Source organism: Myxocyprinus asiaticus, chromosome 45 (genome assembly GCF_019703515.2).
Source record: "Myxocyprinus asiaticus isolate MX2 ecotype Aquarium Trade chromosome 45, UBuf_Myxa_2, whole genome shotgun sequence".
NCBI lineage: Eukaryota > Metazoa > Chordata > Actinopteri > Cypriniformes > Catostomidae > Myxocyprinus > Myxocyprinus asiaticus.
In genome coordinates, this window is record NC_059388.1 from 18,429,502 (window position 1) to 18,452,279 (window position 22,778).

At 42.3% G+C, this 22,778-nt stretch overlaps 2 protein-coding genes across 3 annotated transcripts in view; one reads left to right on the forward strand and one right to left on the reverse strand.

Moving 5' to 3' along the window:
* Positions 1-22,778, forward strand: part of LOC127434848 (prestin-like) — a 230,607-nt gene that overhangs the window by 110,209 nt on the left and 97,620 nt on the right. The gene's annotated exons all lie outside the window — the stretch shown is intronic.
* Positions 1-22,778, reverse strand: part of LOC127434855 (protein shisa-like-1a) — a 65,234-nt gene that overhangs the window by 29,564 nt on the left and 12,892 nt on the right. For both annotated transcript variants that reach the window (XM_051687876.1, XM_051687875.1), the window contains exon 2: positions 12,313-12,489. In XM_051687876.1, the coding sequence (XP_051543836.1) occupies positions 12,313-12,379 (67 nt within the window). In that variant the 5' untranslated portion in view covers positions 12,380-12,489. The remainder of the gene's footprint in view (positions 1-12,312; positions 12,490-22,778) is intronic.

Sequence of the window (22,778 nt, forward strand, 5' to 3'; positions counted from 1 at the left end):
GAAATGTTAAAAACGTTTTTGTCCTAGCCAGCTGCAAAAAACAACAGGATATTTTGTCAGTCGCTTGGTATCTTTTTCTGCAGTATCATACAGAGTAGCCCCGCTTCACTGGTCCAAAACCCCACACCACATTTTCTCATTTTGTTATGTTGCAGCCTTATGCTAAAATGCTTTATATTATTTATTTTTCACATCAATCTACACTCCATACCCCATAATGACAAAGCAAAAACCAGAGTTTTGATAACTGCAAATTTATTTTAAAGAAAAAACTGACATAAGTATTCAGACCCTTAACTCAGTTCTTAGTTGAAAAACCTTTGGCAGTGATTACAGCCTCAAGTCTGCCATTTTTAGGTCTCACCAGAGATGTTTGATTGGGTTCAAGTCCAGACTCAGGCTGGGCCACTCAAGGACATTCACAGAGTTGTACCTAAGCCACTCTTGCATTGCCTTGGCTGTGTGCTTTGGGTCACTGGCTTGTTGGAAGGTGAACCTTTGGCCCAGTCTGAGGTCCTGAGTGCTCTGGACCAGGTTTTCATTAAGGATATCTCTGTATTTTGCTGCATTCAGCTTTCCTACAACCCTGACCAGTCCACCAGTACCTGCTGCTGAAAAACACCCCCACAGCATGATGCTACCACCACCATGCTTCATCGTTGGTATGGTATTGCGCAGGAATTGAGGCCAAACAGTTAAATCTTCATTTCTTCAGGCCAGAGAATCTTGTTTCTCACAGTCTGAGAGTCCTTCAGGTGCTTTTTTGCATGTCTTGCACTTTAGGAGAGGCTTCAGTCTGGCCACTCTGCCATAAAGCCCAGATCGGTGGAGTGTTGCAGTGATGGTTGTCCTTCTGAAAGTTTCTTCTATCTCCAAACATGATCTCTGGAGTTCAACCAGAGTGACCATTAGGTTCTTGGTCACCTCTCTTACCAAGGCCCTTCTCCCCTATTGCTCAGTTTGGCTGGGCTGCCAGCTCTAGGCAGAGTCCTGGTTGTTCCAGACTTCTTCCATTTAAGAATTATGGAGGCCATTGTGCTCTTGGGAACCTTCAATGCAGCTGAAAATGTTTTGTATCCTTCCCCAGATCTGTGCCTCGACACAATTCTGTCTCTGAGCTTTGCAGGCAGTTCCTTTGACCTCATGGCTTGGGTTTTGTTCTGATATGCATTTTCAGCTGTAAGACCTTATATAGATAGGTGAAGGGGTCTGAATACTTCCTGAATGCACTGTATCTTCTGATTGGCTGTGTGATGTGATACAATCATTGCATATTCATATTCAGTGTGGAGTCCTGTGGACAGGCAAATTGCTTGTTGCTGGAAACGCATTGTGCTTGGTTAGGACACAGTGTCAGACCCAAAGTTTCACTCACAGAGCATATCAAATTGTAGACGACACATTGAGTTGATTTAGCCAGTAAGCCCATGTCCTCTTCAATTAATACTGTGCTTGGCAAGTCCTCTTCACCAGATTGCTGCTTCTATACTTTAGAAGCCACATGCTGAGATAAAGACATGCAAGAAGTGCTAAAAAGTGAACCATGACGTCTTTTGTTTCATGCAAAAGGGACACAAGACTTTAACTCAGAGCAAACATAAGATGAAGATTGAATCCAGAGTATTTTTGTCCAATGTGAGCTTAGTAACGAGAGCCTACTGAATGTTGTTAGGATACTGAAGTTACCATAAATGGATCGGTTTATGCCTATTAACCTCAGGGAATAGCAGATTTTGGATGTGGTCTAATGCCTCATGAAGCCAAACATGAGGTATGGACTAGCTGTGTGGACTCTTAAAGGTGAAAGTTCACCTTCTTCTGGGAGTTTTGGCAGATGATGCGAGTCAGCATGTGTTTTCTGTCAGAACTCCTGGAGAGAGCAGATCTACCTGGTTGTGTTTTATAATGATGGTGGACCATAGATTTCGCTCATTATAACTAGCTACATGACTGTGAAAAACATTCCATGAACGAAATATCTAATATTCACAGATGTTTCAAAAAGGGCCTTGTCCTGAAGTTACCTTCTGGTAATTGTCTATGTTACAATTTACATGTCTACATTAACTGGAGAATGGCAGGAAAATGTTTTATGAATGATATTGTGCACCATTTCTCCATGACGTTTAGCCATTAAGCTTGTAAAAATAAAAATAAAAATAATTCCTTACTTATTCACTTTAAGGACAGGTTTTGGTTAATTTGAGATATTCATCTCTTCCATTTAAGTGGCTGAGGCGTTACATAAACAATCTCAAAAGTCTAAGTTGAAATATTATGATAGTATGTGAGCAGGACCAAAATACTTAATTTAGTTAAATACCCCATATTGCTTAAATACCCCTAAATATTTCTTCAAATGTTTTTTTATTCCTTTCCTTTCTCATTCTCACCCTGTTTCAATAGCATAGTCTCCAGAGCTCATTCCAAAGCACACATCTGTTATCACCCTGGCTTTTAATGTAATGGCAGAATCAGGCTTGAGGGTATAGCTGTGTGTCTTCAGGCGTATGGCTGTTTCTTTTGTGAAATGTGGTTGTAGGTGTTGATTGCATTTGAAGACCATTTTCCGAAAGATTTGAAGAAAGGTTAGAGAGTTCTAATTGAGCAAATTTAGTTTTAGTTCCTTTGCAAAAAAGGAGCTTGTGTGGATTTGTGTTGGTATACTTAAGAGGAGATAGAAGTAGAATGAATTTGTTTCTATTTCTGATAGTCATTGGTAAGTAGAATCAATTAGAATGTTTCTGTCAGACAAACAGGAAAAGAGCACTTAGTAGAGCCATGCTAGTAAGTGACCTTGAAAGAATGAGACAATTATTTACATTTACATTTACATTTAGTCATTTAGCAGATGCTTTTATCAAAAGCGACTTACAAATGAGGAACATAGCAGGCAATTTGTCATACAAATTTCAACCACATCTGCAGTGTTGTACTGCCAAGCTCTCAAGGTGGATGGAGTAGTATAGGTGCTAGCACAGAAGAAAGAGACAGAAGTAATTACGATGTAAATTCTTGTTAATCTGCTCTCGAATACTTAGTTACCAGTAGCCAACCTTCCAATTTCAAAGGAATAGTTTACCTATATATGAAAATTTTGTCATCATCCCCATGTTCAAACCTATATTATTTTCTTTCTTTCTTCTGACCGAAATTAAGTTGTTGTTCACGAAATGTTCACCCTCTGCATTAACTCTCAAATCTCATTTTTAAAAATAATGAAACCATTCCTATTATGAACACTATGGTTGCATTGCTAAGGTGTCTACCAAGACACATAGGAAAATGTAGTTGTCATTCTATCAACTTTCTCTAAAGAGAGATGCTTGAAATGATATGTGAGTAGAATGCAAAGTAATTAAAATCAAGTTGTTAGACTGGAAATTTAGTTAAATGTGAGTAGAATGCAAAGGAATTGAAGTCAAGTTGTTGGACTATAGGTTCAACAAAAAGTCAGAAAAGACTTTCAGACTTCTTCAAGTAAAGATGAGGTCAAATATTTGTATGTCATGCTTGCAAGAGTAAACCATTAGTGAACTTAGCCAACAGCCAATGATATGATCTAATCTTCATCTGGACTCTAATAATAAATAAAGACAGTGTTATTTAACCACAATATACATGTTCTGCATTGCTATTCATAATATATACAAAAACAGTGTACAGCAATTAATTTGTTTCAGGGTGGGCTAATGCATCATTCTATGACTATGAGGTCCTAAACGTAAGACTTTTACAGTTGATTTTTGTTTCATGATAACTAGCAGACCACTAATGGCAATTGCTGTTGGAACTGATCCACAAATGCTAGTTGAAAACATTGCATGTAGTTTATTTTGCATTTAGTAGATGGCCCATGAATTGTTTTCGATTACATGATAGACTTTGTTTTTCTCCCCACACATGTTTGATGCTTGTCTAAAAAATCATAGCCCATTTTGCCTGGCAGAAAGAGCAACTAGGTCAGTGCTCTATCTGCTTTTACTCAGCGGCTGATCCTCAACCTGGTCCGTCCTGGGCTGATGCTCAGCCGGCCGGGTCGGCAAGCACCGCAGGCGATCTGGATGTGGACATGGGAGCGTTTCCTCCGGCTCAACCCCCGCGGACCTCCCATCCCCCAGCATGATCGTTCTATCTGGAAGAGCTGTTGAGCGATGCAGGCGGCCTGCCTCAGGGCGGGTTTAATGTGTCATTCGTGGCTCGCAACGAGGATGAGCTTTTGACCGCAGCATCGGAGGGTGGGCTTCTGCTATCGGAAGCGGACGAATCTTCTGAGCTCCCGCCCACGGGCGGTAGAGTACAGGATGAGGCGGACGCTGAGATAGCAGCCGTGCTTGCCCGGGCGGAGTGGAACCCTCCACTCTGCCCTGAGCATTCGCGGCTGGATGATTGGTTTCTGGGCTCGGAGTGCGACTCACGGCTGCGCCCCGCCCCGGTGCCTTTCTTCCTGGAAGTGCACGAGGAGCTAACGAAGTCATGGAAGGCACCTTTTTCTGCCCATACATGCTTCGTGGGCTTATCCACTCTGACTACCCTTGACGGCGGAGTGGCTAAGGGATATGTCGAGCTTCCCCAGGTAGAGCAGGCCGTAGTGGTGCATTTATGCCTGCAGGGCGCAGCCACCTGGCGCAACCGACCAAGGCTCCCTTCCAAGGCCTGTAAGATCTCTTCCTCTTTAATGACGAAGACTTACAATGCCGCGGGTCAGGGCGCTTCCGTCCTGCACGCCATGGCCATCCTGCAAGTCCACCAGGCCAAGGCGCTGAAAGATCTGCACAAGGGTAGGACCGACCCGGGGCTGATGCAGGAACTGCATACTGCGACCAACCTCACCTTACATGCGACGAAGGTCACGGCATGCGCTCTGGGCCGGACGATGTCCACTCTTGTGGTCCAAGAGTGGCACCTGTGGCTCAACCTTGCAGAGATTCGTGACGCTGAGAAAGTCCGCTTTCTTTTGCCTTTTGTTACACTGTCGAGGATTTCGCCCATCAGTTCTCGATGGTGAGGAAGCAGACCGAGGCGATTAAGAACATCCTGCCATGGCACGACTCGGCTGCCTTCAGGCCTCCGAAGTCCCGTGCCCCGTCTGCTTCTCGCCAGAGCCATTCCCCTACGGTGCCGGCCCGGCTCCTGTACCATCGGAGCCCATATGCCGGCCTCAGAGAAAGAGATGCTCCCGCAGGAAGTTGGCTCCACCTGTCCTTCAGCTGGCCCCCAAGAACCCCAGATAGGCTTTGAGGAGGTCCTGATATGGGCAGCCCAGGGATGAGGCAACTACTTCTGACCGGTCTGGCCTGGGTGATCTCTCCAGCCCCACCATCGTCCTTGGGTCAGTGCGTGGTGAGTATTCCATCGCCGAGTGCCCTCTGGGCCTCGGCACCCACTTGGTCAATAAAAGAGCAGTTTCCTCATTCCCTGGGCCAGCGCACTTGCAACGGCCAGGAGCTGGAAGTCTTTCCGGTCAATCAGGCGAATGCGAGTACCTCCCATTCCCTCGTTCTCCGTCGAGAGACGGCCAGCGAACAGGTAAGTGTGCTGGTCTCTGGAGTCGCATGCCCACCCCCGTCACCGGCCACCGTTGTGGGCTTGCGGACCAGCACGCCCCCCTGGGCTGTCTTCCAGGTGGGGTGCCTGCCCTGCCCTGCCTTGCTGCGAACCACCCTGCCTGGGCACGGTAAGTCCAGTCGTCCCCTTGGTGCCACTGTCGCGGAGGCTGGAGGCCTGGTTAGTGCTCTCCAGCCCCTCGCGGTGGCTCATCAGGACGATTCGCCTCGGCTACGTGATCCAGTATGCCAGACGTCCGCCCAGATTCAATGGCATCCTCTCCACTACGGTGAGAGGCGAGGGTGCCTCCGTCCTTCTGGCAAAGGGAGCAATAGAGCCCGTCCCCGTAGCTGAGCTGTGCAAGGGCTTTTACAGCCCTTATTTTATCATGCCCAAGAGAGGGGGTGGGTCGCGCCCAATCTTGGATCTGTGTGCCTTGAACAAAGCCTTACACAGGCTTCCGCAGAAGCACATCCTGGCATCAGCACGACATCAGGATTGGTTCATGACCATCGACCTGAAGGACATGTACTTTCACGTATTGATCCTTCCTTGACACAGACCCTTTCTTCGGTTTGCATTCGAGGGACGAGCATACCAGTACAAAGTCCTCCCCTTCGGTCTGTCCCTGTCCCCTTGCGTCTTTACCAAGGTTGCAGAGGCTGTCCTGGCCCCCGCTGAAGGAAAAGGGCATACACATTCTCAATTATCTCGACGACTGGCTAATTCTAGCTCACTCGCGAGATCTATTGTGTGCACACAGGGACCTTGTGCTTCAGCACCTCGACCGACTCGGGCTTCAGGTCAACTGGGAAAAGAGCAAGCTCTCCCCTGTGCAGAGCATCTCTTTTCTCGGTATGGAGTTGGACTCGGTCGCTCTTAAGGCACGTCTTACGACCGAACGTGCTCAGTCAGTGCTGACCTGCCTGAAGACCTTCAGGCAGAAGGTAGCAGTGCCAGTGAAACTATTTCAGAGGCTCCTGAGGCATATGGCATCCTTGGCAGTGGTTCTCCCCCTCGGGTTGATGCATATGAGATCACTTCAGCACTGGCTACAGACTCGAGTCCCGAGTTTGGCATGGCGCCACGGCACCTGGTGTGTGACCATCATGCCACAGTGCTGTCAGACTTTCAGCCCTTGGTCGGACCTGGCATTTGTTTGCCCTGGGCAGGTGTTCCCCTAGAGCAGTTCTCAAGGCTGGAGAGATGTGGTCACGACAGACGCCTTGAACTCGGGCTGGGGCACTGTGTGCAATGGGCAGGCAGTGTTGGGGCTCTGGACAGGGCCCCGACTCCAATGGCACATCAACTGCTTAGAGTTGCTGGTGGTATTGCTGGCCCTGAAGAGGCTTTGGCTGTTGATTCAGGGCAAGCATGTGTTGGTCTGGACTGACAACACAGCAACCATAGCATACATAAACCGCCAAGGCGGCGTACGCTCACGTTGCATGTCGCAATTCGCCCGCCGCCTCCTCCTTTGGAGTCAGCAGATGTTGAAGTCTCTGCAAGCCACTCACCTTCCGGGCATCCTCAACCATGCAGCGGACGCGCTCTCACTGCAGGTAATGCTCCGCAGGGAGTGGAGATCTACCCCCACATAGTCCAGCTGATTTGGGAGAGATTCGGGGAGGCACAGGTAGACCTGTTCGCCTCCCAAGGGTCCTCTCACTGCCCCTTTGGTACTCCCTGTCCGAGGCCCCCCTGGGCACAGATGCCTTGGCGCACAGCTGGCCTCGGGGGCTACACAAGTATGAGTTTCCTCCTGTGAGCCTCATTGCAAAGACTCTGTGCAAAGTCAGGGAGGACGAGCATTTTCCTCGCACACCATCCTCGTGCCCCTTGGGAGTCCGGGCGCACTCCACTAGAGGTGTTGCGTCCTCCTGGGCACTGGCAAGGGGGGCCTCTCTAGCAGACATACGCAGAGCTGCAGGTTGGGCTACACCCACCTTCATGAGGTTTTACAACCTACGCATAGAGCCGGTTTCGACCTGAGTGTTACGCGGTAACAGCAGGTAGGCCGGGCGGCCAGTTGGGTGTACCGCTTGCATTGCGCCTTTCCCCTTTTTCAAAGGTGATAATGTGTGCCTTTTGTCCATAACAGTTCCCCGTATCCGGTGAACCCTGGACGCCTCTTTATTCTTAAGCACTGTTCGGTGACGAACTCGGCAGAGGAGTTACGGCACCAGGCCTAGTACTCATGGTATGCCCCTTTTCAGGTGAGCCCGTGTGCTCCATACATGGTGATTTCCCTTGGTAATCCCATATGATGAGTTTCCACTTTTCGGTTTCCCCGTAGGTGAACCCTGTGTTTCCCCTTGCCAGAGCTTTCTCTACCTCGGCCACTGTTGCTGCGTACCCTCTCTGTAGATAGGGTCCTCCGGTGGTATCATTCCATATGTGAACTTCCCCGTTGGTAAATCCATGTGAGGTATTTTCCACATGTTAACCTCCCTCCGGTAGGATGTGGTCTCCGTAGTGCCCTCCCTCCTGGAGAGGGAAGAGCACTTCCCAGTGCTATTCTAGAAAGTGCTCGGCGGGAAACTGCTTTACAGCAAATCAGGAAAGGCTCCACGGGTAGCCACCTTGGGTAAGTGCCTCCTCCCCCCTTAACAGGACTAGGGAGATGCCTTACTTAACTCGCTGGAAGGTCACGACATGGTTGAGCGCTCGCTGCGAGGCACGCAGCAGCTTTCCCGTGTCCACTCTTCCGTACCTCGTGACACGGTTCAGCGCCTGCGGCGTTTCCTATAGGAACCCCTAGTGTCACTACATCGACACAACGTCGAGTGAGTGACAGACAGGGAAAGTTTTGGTTACTGATGTAACCTCTGTTCCCTGATGGAGGGAATGAGACGTTGTGTCCCTCCTGCCGCGGTGCTGAACCGGCCGCTGACATGGCCGGGACTCTCTATCGGCTCTTCAGCATAAATCTGAATGAGTGGTGCACGCCATCTACTTTTATACCCGTATGTCTGGGGCGGAGAGTGGCATGCAGATTCCACTCACCAATTCTCATTGGCCTTTTCTATTTTAAGCAAAGGTGATTGGGGCTCTCAAGATCGAACCCCTAGTGTCACTACATTGACACAACATCTCGTTCCCTCCATCAGGGAACAGAGGTAACATCAGTAACCAAAACGATTTTTTCTGCCTGTGTGAACATAGCCTTGTAGCCTAATTTAGTTGACCTCAAACAAAACTTCTGAATATATTTCATTCCATGAACTTTGGAAACTTTGGCAAATAAGACCCTGATTCCACCTGGTATTAAGATGCGTTTCAGGTGATCTAATCACATGTGGTTAGATCTAAATACAGGTCTAAATGGTGTCTAAAACATTTTGTGATCAGATCACAAAAACCACATAAGAATGTGGTCAAAAACACGTCTGACTACATCACATTTGATGTGTAAACACTAATCCATCCTGTATGTGTCCCGGCAGCAGTGAAGTGCCACCCCTCACCTATCAGTCAACTGCTGCACAAAAACAAGAGTTTAAACTTTGCTGTTTACAAGCGGCTTCAAAAAGAAATAACCGTCCAATTGGAAAATTTAAAAAAGCAGATACAAACACAATCACGAGAGCTTAACGGATCTTCTTTAGTGTGTCTGATATCAACACAGATGAGAAACATGAACTCCTGAAGCTCCTTTAATACAGGTATTACACTAAATTAACAAATAATTCTGCTTGTGCTTACATTAAATTTCAACCGCATCTGGGAGAAACAGCGCGCCGGTTTTTTTCACGCCTTCTTTGTCTTTTCTGACTTTGTTGCACTTTATTATCATGCAGTAACACACTGACATAGTGATTAATGCATGTTGTCATGAAACAGAGACCCTCACCTCCAAATCCGAACACAAATGATCATAGGAGATGCATTTAAGCGGCCAGGTGTAAACAGTGATGTGTCTCACCTTAGCACATGTGATTGGATCACCCAAGACCATCTTAATACCAAGTGCGTAAACAGGGTCTAATTGACTAGTTGTTCTCTGGTGTGGGCTGTTTGACACAAGACCCGTGTGTTTCCAGTCCATGCTGCTGATACAGTAAATGCTGAGGAGATGTCTGTGTAGTTACGGCTGAATGTATCAACAATGGAACATTTATAGCACATTTTATTCATGTCAGCAAGTGCTGCAGTATACTGTGTAGTTGTAAATTTGAAAAATAAATGTGTTTTATCTCTCATGGCATTTTAAGCACAAGTAGCTTCTGACAAATTGTTATCACATGCAGGGGAACACTTTACAATAAGGTTGTAGCCTATAGTTAATATTAGTAAATGCATGAACAAACAAAAAACAATATTTTTGGTAACATTTTACAATAAGGTTCCTTTTTTTTTTAAATTGGTTAATGGATTAGGTATCATGAACTAACAATAAAACTATATTTTTACTGCATTTATTCATCTTAGTTAATGTTAATTTATAAAAATACAATTGTTCATTGTACATACAGTGCATCCGGAAAGTATTCACAGCGCTTCACTTTTTCCACATTTTGTTTTGTTACAGCCTTATTCCAAAATGGATTAAATTTATTATTTTCCTCAAAATTCTACAAACAACACCCCATAATGACAATGTGAAAGAAGTTTGTTTGAAATCTTTGCAAATGTATAAAAAAAAAAAAAAAAAATCACATGTACATAAGTATTCACAGCCTTTGCCATGACACTCAAAATTGAGCTCAGGTGCATCCTGTTTCCACTGATCATCCTTGAGATGTTTCTACAACTTGACTGGAGTCCACCTGTGGTAAATTCAAATTGATTGGACATGATTTGGAAAGGCACACACCTGTCTATATAAGGTCCCACAGTTAACAGTGCATGTCAGAGCACAAACCAAGCCATGAAGTCCAAGGAATTGTCTGTAGACCTCCAAGACAGGATTGTATCAAGGCACAGATCTGGGGAAGGGTACAGAAAACTTTCTGCAGCATTGAAGAAATCCGTAAATGGAAGAAGTTTGGAACCACTAGGACTCTTCCTAGAGCTGGCCGCCTGGCCAAACTGAGCGATCGGGGGAGAAGGGCCTTAGTCAGGGAGGTGACCAAGAACCCGATGGTCACTTTGACAGAGGTCCAGCATTTCTCTGTGGAGAGAGGAGAACCTTCCAGAAGAACAACCATCTCTGCAGCACTCCACCAATCAGGCCTGTATGGTAGAGTGGCCAGATGGAAGCCACTCCTCAGTAAAAGGCACATGACAGCCTACCTGGAGTTTGCCAAAAGGCACCTGAAGGACTCTCAGACCATGAGAAACAAAGATTGAACTCTTTGGCCTGAATGGCAAGCGTCATGTCTGGAGGAAACCAGGCACCGCTCATCATCTGGCCAATACCATCCCTACAGTGAAGCATGTTGGTGGCAGCAGCTGCTTTTTTCAGCGGCAGGAACTGGCTAGTCAGCAACGAGGGAAAGATGAATGCAGCAATGTACAGAGACATCCTTGATGAAAACCTGCTCCAGAGCGCTCTGGACCTCAGACTGGGGCGAAGGTTCTTCTTCCAGCAGGACAACGACCCTAAGCACACAGCCAAGATAACAAAGGAGTGGCTCCGGGACAACTCTGTGAATGTCCTTGAGTGGCCCAGCCAGAGCCCAGACTTGAACCCGATTGAACATCTCTGGAGAGATCTGAAAATGGCTGTGCACCGACACTCCCCATCCAACCTGATGGAGCTTGAGAGGTCCTGCAAAGAAGAATGGGAGAAACTGCCCAAAAATAGGTGTGCCAGGCTTGTAGCATCATACTCAAAAAGACTTGAGGCTGTAATTGGTGCCAAAGGTGCTTCAACAAAGTATTGAGCAAAGGCTGTGAATACTTATGTACATGTGATTTATTTTCGTTTTTTATTTTTAATAAATTTGCAAAGATTTCAAACAAACTTCTTTCATGTTGTCATTATGGGATATTGTTTGTAGAATTTTGAAGAAAATAATGAATTTAATCCATTTTGGAATAAGGCTGTAACATAACAAAATGTGGAAAAAGTGAAGCGCTGTGAATACTTTCCGGATGCATTGTAGTTAGTTCATACAGCATCAACTACTAATGTTAAAGAATATAACTTTGAATTTTAAAAATGTACTGGTACATGTTAAAATTAACATTGGCTAATGCCAAATGCCAATGCTGTAAAAGTATTGTTTATTGTTAGTTCATGTTTATTGATGTAGTCAACTAATGTTAACAAATGGAACCTTATTATAAAGTGTTACTATTTTTTTAATAGCATTTATTAATCTTGGTTAATGATAATTTATAAATCTACAATTGTTAATTTTAGTTCACAACCATATGTACCATATATTAACATACATTTTAATGTAAAAAAAAAATGTACTAATATATGTTGGAATTAACATTAACCAAGATTAATATGTGCTGTAAATAAAAACTAATGTAGTTAACTAATGTTAACATATGGAACCTTATTGTAAAGTGTTACAGATGTTTTGTGGTATTATAAGGTATTAAAACTAAAACTATATTAAGACTAATTAAAATCTAAAAAGAGACATAATAAATAAATAAAATAAATAAATAAATAAAAAATGTACGTGCCATTAAAACTAATTAAAACTAAACTAAAATTTAAAACCAAAACTAAATAAAAATAAAAACTAGTGAAATTTTCAAAACTATAATAACCCTGGTGTTAGTGAGTAGACAGAACGGAGGGACCGTAATAATTCTGAAACTGGATCCTCTGGTCTAGTAGGTGGGTATGTATGATCTTACCTGCAGTAGATAGCAGGATTAAGATGACAGCCAGGGTGTTGAAGGACCAGTGGCCGTGCATGGTCATCTCTCATTCCTCATGAAGTCTCAGTGGGAGGAGAAAGATTTGGAGCCTTTTTCAGTCAACACACACTCATTGCTTACTGCCAGGTGCTCATAATATTTGTTCTGCAAGCTCTGAAAGAAAGCCCACACATAATTTTTAATTAATTTAAACTATATACAATTTAGAATAGAATAGAATAGAATAAGCTTTTATTGCCACACAGCAAGATGGAAATTATTGTAGGTATTTTTTTTTTTTTTTACAATCCAATCACTGTTGTCAGTGCTTCTTCGGCTGAACTTTAGACACCAAGCTACAACAGTACAGCCCATTGAAGCCTCTTTTTCATTCTTGTCAAATTAAATATAACATCTTTCAAGATTAAGGTCCATTGAATGGAACTTTCACAACTAGGACTAGAACTCATGACAGATCAGTGATAACATTCAGATCCTATCTATGGACCCTTTTCACACGTCCACGTTCATGAAGCAGAAGTCATCATAGTTGGATAAACTTGAAGGGTGGTGAATGGGAGACCACAGCAAATGTAATTTTTGCTTACCCTTTTGCTCCAACAGCATAAGAAAAAATCATGTACTACGCTTTCACAACTTTGCAAAAGAAGATAAAAATATACAACGCTGGATAACAGCATTAAGAAGAGAGAAATAGGCCAAATTGTCCAAAAAGGGGTGTGAACTCCATATTGCCATTGAAGATATAGGGAGACCCTAACCTAACCCTTTCCCTTACCTCAACCGTGAGTTGAAGTGACGCCCCTTCTGGAGTTACTGAAACCCCCATTTGAAGTAACCCCACCCCCATTTGGAGTTACCCCACCCATTTGGAGGTCTTTGGCCTGCAGCTATACCTACTTGAAATTTTCTGTCACTCCCTCAGCAGCAGTGCTAGAAGCCTCATAGCAGCTATGGTAACTAATTTTTTAAAACTTATTCCAGGGTAATATAATCAGTGATGTAGTGGTAAAAAAAAAATGGTGGGTAAACTATGAATTTCTCCAGATAATTTTGACACAACAAATCATTCATCAATATAATTGAAAACGTATTAAATTTTTAAACAGTATCAATTAATTGCATTTGATGCAAGTCTACTAAAAAGGAAGGCCTAGTGTAGGTAATTAATCAGGTTATTAATCTAAAAAAATCATCTGGACTGAACACACATTCCACCAAACATGATTTGCAAATGTTGATATTAAAATATTTTGATTCACATTAATAATTATCTGATATGAGCTACACTGCAAATACAGTAAGTAATTTGAAGCGCTAAAGAGCACTAGTGTGGATACAATATGTGATCATAAACAATGTATTAATATACAATACATAGCTGTTACACATGAAACCGGTGACAACTAATATTTGCAGTTTATCACATTTGCTTGCAGACCTCATTGTCTGAACACTTGCCAGAAAACCAAATAAAACTAATCATTTTGAATAACTGAAGTCAGTATGTTGGCCACATTCAAAATTCTTGTCTGCATGTGTGTGTTTTTAATCACAGATTTCAATGGCAATGACAAGAACAACTATTGGTTCCTCTTTAGGACAACAATGCCCAGAGTGCCTCTTTGTCCACATCCAGAGGTGTTGGCTTACATGTGCGTGACCACATATCAGAGGCTTCCCTGTGTTTTAACAACCAAGACATGACATACACTTTTGGGTTCCATTTTTGCAATGGAGGGCCATTCAGGTTGACAAAAATTAGGGCAGAAACATTCTTCAGCAGGAGATTGATCTGTAGAGGGCTGATGATAGTATTCATTAGACTGAATCCTCGTTCACATTCAGCACTGCTCACAGGTATTAGGTTCGTGATATTGGTTAGTGGGGCCAATCCATCTGGTATGACTCTGGTGTCCTCTTTATAATCTCGAAACCCCTCAAGAACACTTCTTGTGTCAAATGTAAACTGATGTGCAAACTGTTTGATGCAAATCTCTCCATAATGTTCATACAAGGGCTCAGGCCAGTTTGCTGGTTCTAAAACTTTAAACTTTTCAAGCAAGTCCACATACATCAAGGTATTTTCAGCTGACACACTTGAATTTTTGCTTGATGCAGTTGTAAATAACCTCTCCTCCATGTTCTTGATGAGGGATTCAAGGAAGTGTGTTGAAGCAGTCTGCTTCATTCTCACATTAGCTTTTAAGGAGATGCCATGAAACTCTTTTTTTCTCTTAAGTATCCAGGGCTTCCTGCCTTTTTTCACCTGAAACCACTATCATAGAGGAGAGCTGCCGAGTCGTCCTTCTCATAAGCTTGTCTGCTTTTGGTAGTGTCATCCCTCTTTGTTGCAAATTCAGGGATAAGAGTGCTATTTCCTATAATGCGTCATACATTAACCCTAAATCACATAGGAACTCCTGTGATTCCATCCTGGTCATCAAGCCTTTGTACATGGCCTTTACTTTTTCATCCGTTTTGGCATCTTCTGCTGCAGCAATAAAAAGGCAATGGAGGGCTTTGTATGACCTCTACACAGCTTTAATGGTTCTGAAGCTACTGGCAACCCAACGAACATCAAGCACCCTTCCAATCTTCTGCAGATGAACTTCCACTTCTTGTGCCCGCTCAGCCAGTTCACGACAGTTCTTTGGTGACTTGTGGTAGAGGGTGTAAAGTTTGTCCATAAAAGTGGTAAAATTGTTAATGTTAGTTACTTCTTTAACTGCGTCTCCCACTGCCAGTTCTAACCTGTGATTAAGGCAATGCAAAACTATGAGTTGAGGATATTTCTGCTGTAGGTGGGTAGCTACCCCAGATTTTCTACCCAACATAACACTTGCACCATCACAAGCAAAAGCTATGAAGTTTTCCTTTAAAAAGTTTTCTTTCAGTCCATATTTGTGTAGGCAGGACAGTAAACTAGTTGTTATTTGCTCAGCAGATTGGCTTTCAAGCTAAACCAGGTCAAGAATAATCACTGTTGGCTCATTCTTTATAACGGAGGTCAAGTACACCACCAAAACAGACTTTTTACTAAGTGTTGTGGACTCATCAATAAGAACACTACATTTCTCATTTTGGGTTAGTATGTGTTCCACTATTTTCTTTCTCATCTCATTTGCTGTGTGATCAATGAAACTTGCTGCTGTGTATCTGGAGTGCAGAGTGGTTTCCATGTCAAGGCCATTTTGCTGTTGGAGAACCACCAACTCTTGGTAGTCTGAGTATGGCCTATTGTTCTTTGCAATGGAGTATGCAGTGCGAAACAGAGTGGTTGTCTTCTCCCTATCCCCTTCTAGTTGTTTACTAATTAAGCCTTCAATTGGACACCTAGTTTTGGTGATTGTATCTGCTTTCAGGTGGCTTTTTGATGTGCTGTGATTATAAATCTTACTTCGTAAACATGTCAACTGGTACTGGTGGGCACCATTACGACTGTAAGTTACCTTGGTGTCTGACCACTCTTTTGACAATGACATCCCCATTTCCTTAAGTGCACCAAGGGATGTAATCTTGTGGCATGTTGCACAACCAACAAAGTGCCTATTTACTACAAGCCAGGGATTCTCTTTTTTAAAGTGTACGTGTTGTTTTACTGTCCAAATGCTTGGGTAGCCTTTCTGTCTACTTTCATCCTGTTGTTCTCCTCCTGCACTGCAGCCTGTCTCACCACCACTGTCTGCCTTTGGTCTGTTTGCCTCACTACTCACTGTAAAGCACGGTTTGGAGGTATAAGTATTTTATATTTGACTATACTTTTCTTATTTATCAACTTCAAAATATCTAGGCCATTATTATCATCATTTATTAAATACATACAACAGCATTTATTAAATACATTGGTAAGGCACTCACCAATGTCCCTTGCTTACACTCTCTCTCTCTGTCTCCTCCTGCTTTGCAACCTATCTCACCATCATGGTCTGCTTCTTCTTTGTCTATCTCACTACTCTCTATAAAGAAAGGTTTGAAAGAAGGCTATAGGTTTTTTACTACACTTGCTTAATTTTCCCACTTCAGTGGATTAGATAAAAATATTTAGGCCTTTATTATCAACAAAACATATTACTTAATTAAACAACTAACCTCTCTTCTCTCTTTCTGCACCACTGTGCTCTTTCTCTTCCCCGACTGTTTGTGAAGCAATGTTTTAAATGATAATTTATTGGCATGATAATTATATTTACTGAATAAACAGACAAGTATATTAGTTGATATTGGGGATTTACAAAAACGGCTCATTTTCAGTCTCTCACACGTAGCTAGCCAGTTTACTAGCTAGCTAAATATTTAGTACAGTAGCTACTTAAACAGAGCTACTGCATTTAGCTAACTACTGTAGGTGGCTAGCCAACGAACTGAAATATCAGAAACTACAGTATTTTATTTTTCCATTTGATACCTCCTTATCCAAGAGCCTGGGTTTTTCCGGGGGAGGTGAAGACAAGGAAGTCGCAGGAGTTAATGGACATTTAAAAAAGTTTCGTATGTCTGTCATCTGTCTGAGTGAGACCGATTGTTGCTGCCAGCGCTCGCTGGTTCTAAGCCGAGGTTGGGTAGTTCTACATCGTCAGAGTATAGCATGCACATGGATGAGCGGAGTTTTCTGTTGGATAGATGAATCAGTGCATGCTTGCAAGGCAAATCGAGCAAGCGCAGGCGAACATAACGAGCATACTTCGCCTGCCTGAGCAGTGCTGAGAACGCGGTAATAAGTAGGTAAATGATAAATAATTCAATGAAAATGTGAGTAAACGCTATTTCACAAATAAAAAGGTGCATAAATGGCGTTTACGTGCGTTTAACCTCCACTACAGCCCTGAATATAATACAAAGTACAATGTTATAAATTTACACTAAATATTTTTATAATTGGAAATATAAAATTTTTTGCTACATTTACGTTGTTAAAGAATGCGGAAACACATCATAACAGGTCTGTGAAAGGGGTCCATTGCTGTTGCACTTGAAACTAAGTTACTTGAGGTAGAGTTCCCTCTTTTCTAAAAATGAAGGCCTGTAATTTTTCTCTTCCGAGACTCCTCTGGTCAAACAGCAACCTTTCATCATGACTGTCCAAGGGGAATTATGAGATTAAAGATAAACATGAGAGACGAGAATATTGATGTGAGGAATCTAGGTACAACAGATAAGAGAAAATGTCACGCAATGTGCACTCATGAAATATAGATGCTACATGTTGCTCAGGATTATATGTGATAATTCCTTATTGATGATTCCATTCATGCCTCTCTCTACATGTGATCTCTGATGAAAATAACTTTTTATAATAAAAAAGCAATATGAATAAACATATCCAGTCCCAAAACAACACATCAAATCAAATCTCTCTGTTTTAAGGCCTTTCAGAGCCTCTTAGATCCTCCGTCGACAACCTGGTGCAACTGTTGGGATACATTTAAATGAAAACATAGATGAAACAATATACAGTTTTTCTTTAATTATGTGGTTGGAGCCATGGCCTGGCATTTAGTGCATGTGCTTCAACAAGTCGAGCCATGTCCCTCATGCAGGCAGCTTGATTTCAAATCTGGCATGCGTCATTTCCAGATTAAATAGTTTGTGAAATAAAATGCTACAATAATTAGCAAAGTTTAAATGCAATTTTTTTTCACTATGTTGCATGCCTAATCAGCAATAGGCAAACAGTATTTTTTTAAAGTAAATATCCTAATGTTTGGCAGTCCAGTCAAGTAATGAGTCAAAAAATAGATTAAAAAAAATGGGTGATATAATTTCTGGTTTATTTGTCTTTGTCGTTGTTTTTGATTTGTTTTTGGGTTATATACACATTTTAGCAAATCTTGTCGATCATTCCGGCATAACACAAAAATATTGTAAGTACTATGCAATTCCAAACATAGCTAGAGAGTATTAACAGAGGAAGATGGAGAAAGGAGCTGGCAAGAGAAGCTCATGGAACAGATGCATGTGACCTACCTATGCTGAAGACAGAGATCTTCAGGTAGGAAGAGGCGATGTATGGCCCTGAAGGGCAATGGCCTATTGGTTAAATGGAACTGCTTTGCATTTTTCATGTTTTGGGCTAATGGGCTTACTGAGAACATATGCTTGTATGTGTATCCTGTGACAGAAGCAATAGCTCTTTTTTTGTGAGAAACTACTTCTGATGGGGAAATTACTCTGAGAAAATCTCTCTCTCTCTACCTGCCTAATATTGCGTAGGTCCCCCTCGTCCTGCCAAAACAGCGCCAACCCGCATTCTGAGATGCTATTCTTCTCACCACAATTGTACAGAGCGGTTATCTGAGTTACCATAGACTTTGTCAGTTTGAACCAGTCTGGCCATACTCTGTTGACCTCTCTCATCAACAAGGCATTTCCATCCACAGAACTGCCCCTCACTGGATGTTTTTTGTTTTTGGCACCATTCTGAGTGAATTCTAGAGACTGTTGTGTGTGAAAATCCCAGGAGATCAGCAGTTACAGAAATACTCAAACCAGCCCGTCTGGCACCAACAATCATCAATGTGATTATCTAATCAGCCAATGGCAGCAGTACAGTGCATTAAAATCACGCAGATACTGGTCAGGAGCTTCAGTTAATTTTCACATCAACCATCAGAATGGGGAAAAAATGTGATCTCAATGATTTAGACCGTAGCATGATTGTTGGTGCCAGATGGGCTGGTTTCATTATTTCTGTAACTGCTGATCTCCTGGGATTTTCACGCACAACAGTCTCTGTATAATTTACTCCGAATGGTGCCAAAAATAAAAAACATCCAGTGAGCGGTAGTTTTGTGGACGGAAACACCTTGTTGATGAGAGAGGTCAACAGAGAATGGCCAGACTGGTTTGAACTGACAAAAGTCTACGGTAACTCAGATAACTGCTCTGTACAATTGTGGTGAGAAGAATTGTATCTCAGAATGCTATTCTGAGATGCGGGTTGGCGATGTTTTGGAGTAACGAGGGGGACCTACACAATATTAGGTGGTTTTAATGTTGTGGCTGATCGGTGTGTATTTATATCATCTATCTTTCTTATCTTTCTCTGTGTTTACCCAGCAGTCAGCATGTCTATGTTTGGTTTACAGCTACACTAACAGCCTGGACACTCTGAGCTGGCCACCTGTCATAACACATCACCATGCCAATCCACCTCCCTCACCCTTGCAAACCTCTGAATGGCTTCTTGTCAATCACAAACACTCCCCCTTGCCAGCAGAGAGGAAACACACCACGCACAGTTACACATATACAGAGACAAACATACAGTATATGCATATATACTGTACACATACACAAAACATACCAGACGCCAAGTGACATGTAGTACATATTCCATATAAGCCTATGCCACAGATGAACACTGATTAAAATATTAGCTGCTTGCAAACATACCCAAATTATTTTACAGGTGGAAATAAACTCAGCAAAATATGAAATGTCCCTTTTTCAGGACACTGTATTTTAAAGATAATTTTGTAAGAATCCAAATAACTTTACAGATCTTTATTGTAAAATTGTTTAAACAATGTTTTCTATGCTTGATCAATGAACCATAAACAATTAATGAACATGCACTTTTGGAACGGTCATTAAGACACTAACAGCTTACAGACGGTAGGCAATTAAGGTCACAGTTATAAAAACTTAGGACACTAAAGAGACCTTTCTACTGACTCTGAAAAACACCAAAAGAAAGATGTCCAGGGTCCCTGCTCATCTGCTTGAACGTGCCTTAAGCATGCTGCATGGAGACATGAGGACTGCAAATGTGGCCAGGGCAATAAACTGCAATGTCCGAAATGTGAGAGCGCTTAAGACAGCGCCACAGGGATACAGAAAGGACAGCTGATCGTCCTCGCAGTGGCAGACCACGTGTAACTACACCTGCACAGGATCGGTACATCCGAATATCACACATGTGGGACAGGTTCAGGATGGCAACAACAACTGCCAGAGTTACACCAGGAATGCACAATCCCTCCATCAGTGCTGAGTGTAACACCGAGGCCTGTACTCTGGAGCCTGGATCTCAATCCCATTGTCAATCCCAGGTCTGGGGCCTGTTGGATCGGAGGGTGAGGGCTAGGGCCATTCCCCCCAGAAATGTCCGGGAACTTGCAAGTGCCTTGGTGGAAGAGTGGGGTAACATCTCACAGCAAGAACTGGCAAATCTGGTGCAGTCCATGAGGAGGAGATGCACTGCAGTACTTAATGCAGCTGGTGGCCACACCAGATATTGACTGTTAAATAGACTGTTAAATAGCCCCTTTGTTCAGGGACACATTATTCCATTTCTGTTAGTCACATGTCTATGAAACTTGTTCAGTTTATGTCTTAGTTGTTGAATCTTTTTTATGTTCATACAAATATTTTCACATGTTAAGTTTGCTGAAAATAAAAGCAGTTGAAAGTGAGAGGGCGTTTCTTTTTTTTTTCTTTTTTTTTTTCTTTTTGTTGCTGAGTTTATAATGGGTGTCATTCACTAACCATGCATACACACATATTTGTGCATAAAACTTGTGTGCAAACTTTTTCACTTAGAAATCATGATTTATCACTAAGTTTGCACTTACATTTTTTCTACATAATATTAAAGAACACTTATAGGCAGTCATTAGTAAAAGTTGTATTCTAAATTCTACTGGCAACCAGGTGCCTCATGCAGTTGGTGTCCCCCTGCACAAGGTATGGCTGTATCCAGCAAAACAAATAATCAGTATAACCAGAGATCCTAAACCCTGTTGATTATGTCCTGCCTAATATTTTTAACTGAATCATACTATGCTTGTTACACAAGTATTCATTCTGCAAAATACTGTAGAAAAAACAAAAAGCCCTTGAGCATCAACTTTAAAATATTATTCCTGTACCACTTTCTCTGAAGTCCAAATGAGATAATGGCTGTTTGCTTATTGCCCGTAAGTTATATTTGATATCTTTCTATCTTAATCATATAAAGAAAGCAGCTCTGTTGTGTTTATTGTGTGTTCCTTTTAAAACTCTACCAAGATCTGAGGTTGTACTGAACATGTGCTGCGTGTCACAGATGGAAACCAACATTGCGCTTTTATATGCTAAAAGCAGAAAACAAAAAGCATACGGCAAACAACACTGTCCCACGCACATGCAAACATTTTCAATGTTACTGTGGAAACTCAGAGACATTCAGAAATTGGGTGACCAATAAACATTAAGCAAGCTATATGCACAATTATGCAGCTCCAAACAAACCTTTTTACACATACAAAACTATAGAAATATCAGATGGTTTTACTGTGTTGCTGAATGACTACCTTGTTCATTAATTTACCATGCTATTTACAAATACTCAAAAACTCATGGCACTACGATGGTTTATGTCCAAAAAAATAAATAAAAATAATAATAATAATTTTTTTGTGAGATTACTTTGCAAGCAACATGACTTTCCACACCCACAACTCTATACACACACACTACTACACACACAAATTGTAACACTCCTGGACCACAGGTGTAAGAAGCATCATAATTTTAAAAGGAGAACATCTTTAAAAGCATAGTTTACCCAAAAATGAAAATTCTGTCTTAGACCTTATTCACTTTTGAACCATATTTGATTTTTGACGTGAATGAATATGATGCTGTGAGGGATAGATTTACAGTCTCTTAAATGGCATGCCCTGAATAAAGCTCCCACATCCAACCCAGTCTCATGAAAATTCGTACATATTTTACGAGTTGGCTATTTCGTATGATTCATCATCACGTGCAAATTCGCGGATGTCTAATGCGGAAGTGCGTGTTTCGCACGTGAGGCGTTAAGGACATGTGTATTAATATAATGCCCTTACCCAAACCCCTTATCTAAACCTAACTAATCAGTAGAGTGTGTAAACGTGATAGGAAGCTATTGTGTGTGACAGAAGCAAGTAATTGTCATGTATTAGATGAAAACGATGTCCAGCGACATCGTTGGCTGTAGTGAAAGTCAAATTCATACAAGTGCAGTCGTACGATATCATACGAATTAGCCAAACTAAGAAAAGTCTTATGAATCCTTACGATTTTGCAGTGAGAGTGTGTAGCCTACATCACATCTTATTTTCTTGAGTTTTTTGTCAACTGAAATTTCTTGGAAATATGTAATATATATTACATATGTAATATGTAAACGTTCCAAAACACTTTTAACATCTGTACAACCCATTAATGAGACCGTAAGTCTATCCCTCACAGCCTCGTTGTCATTCCCGTCAAAAATGAAAGATGGCGCTGCTGTAAACAAGGTCCATGTCCTCACTATCATGTTGTTACAAACCCACATGACTCTCTCTTTTTCGTGGAACACAAAAGGAGATGGAAGGCAGAATGACAGCCTCGGTCACCATTTACATTCATTGTTTGAAAAAAAGATGCAATGAAAGTGAATGTTGACTGAGACTAGCATACTGCCTAAC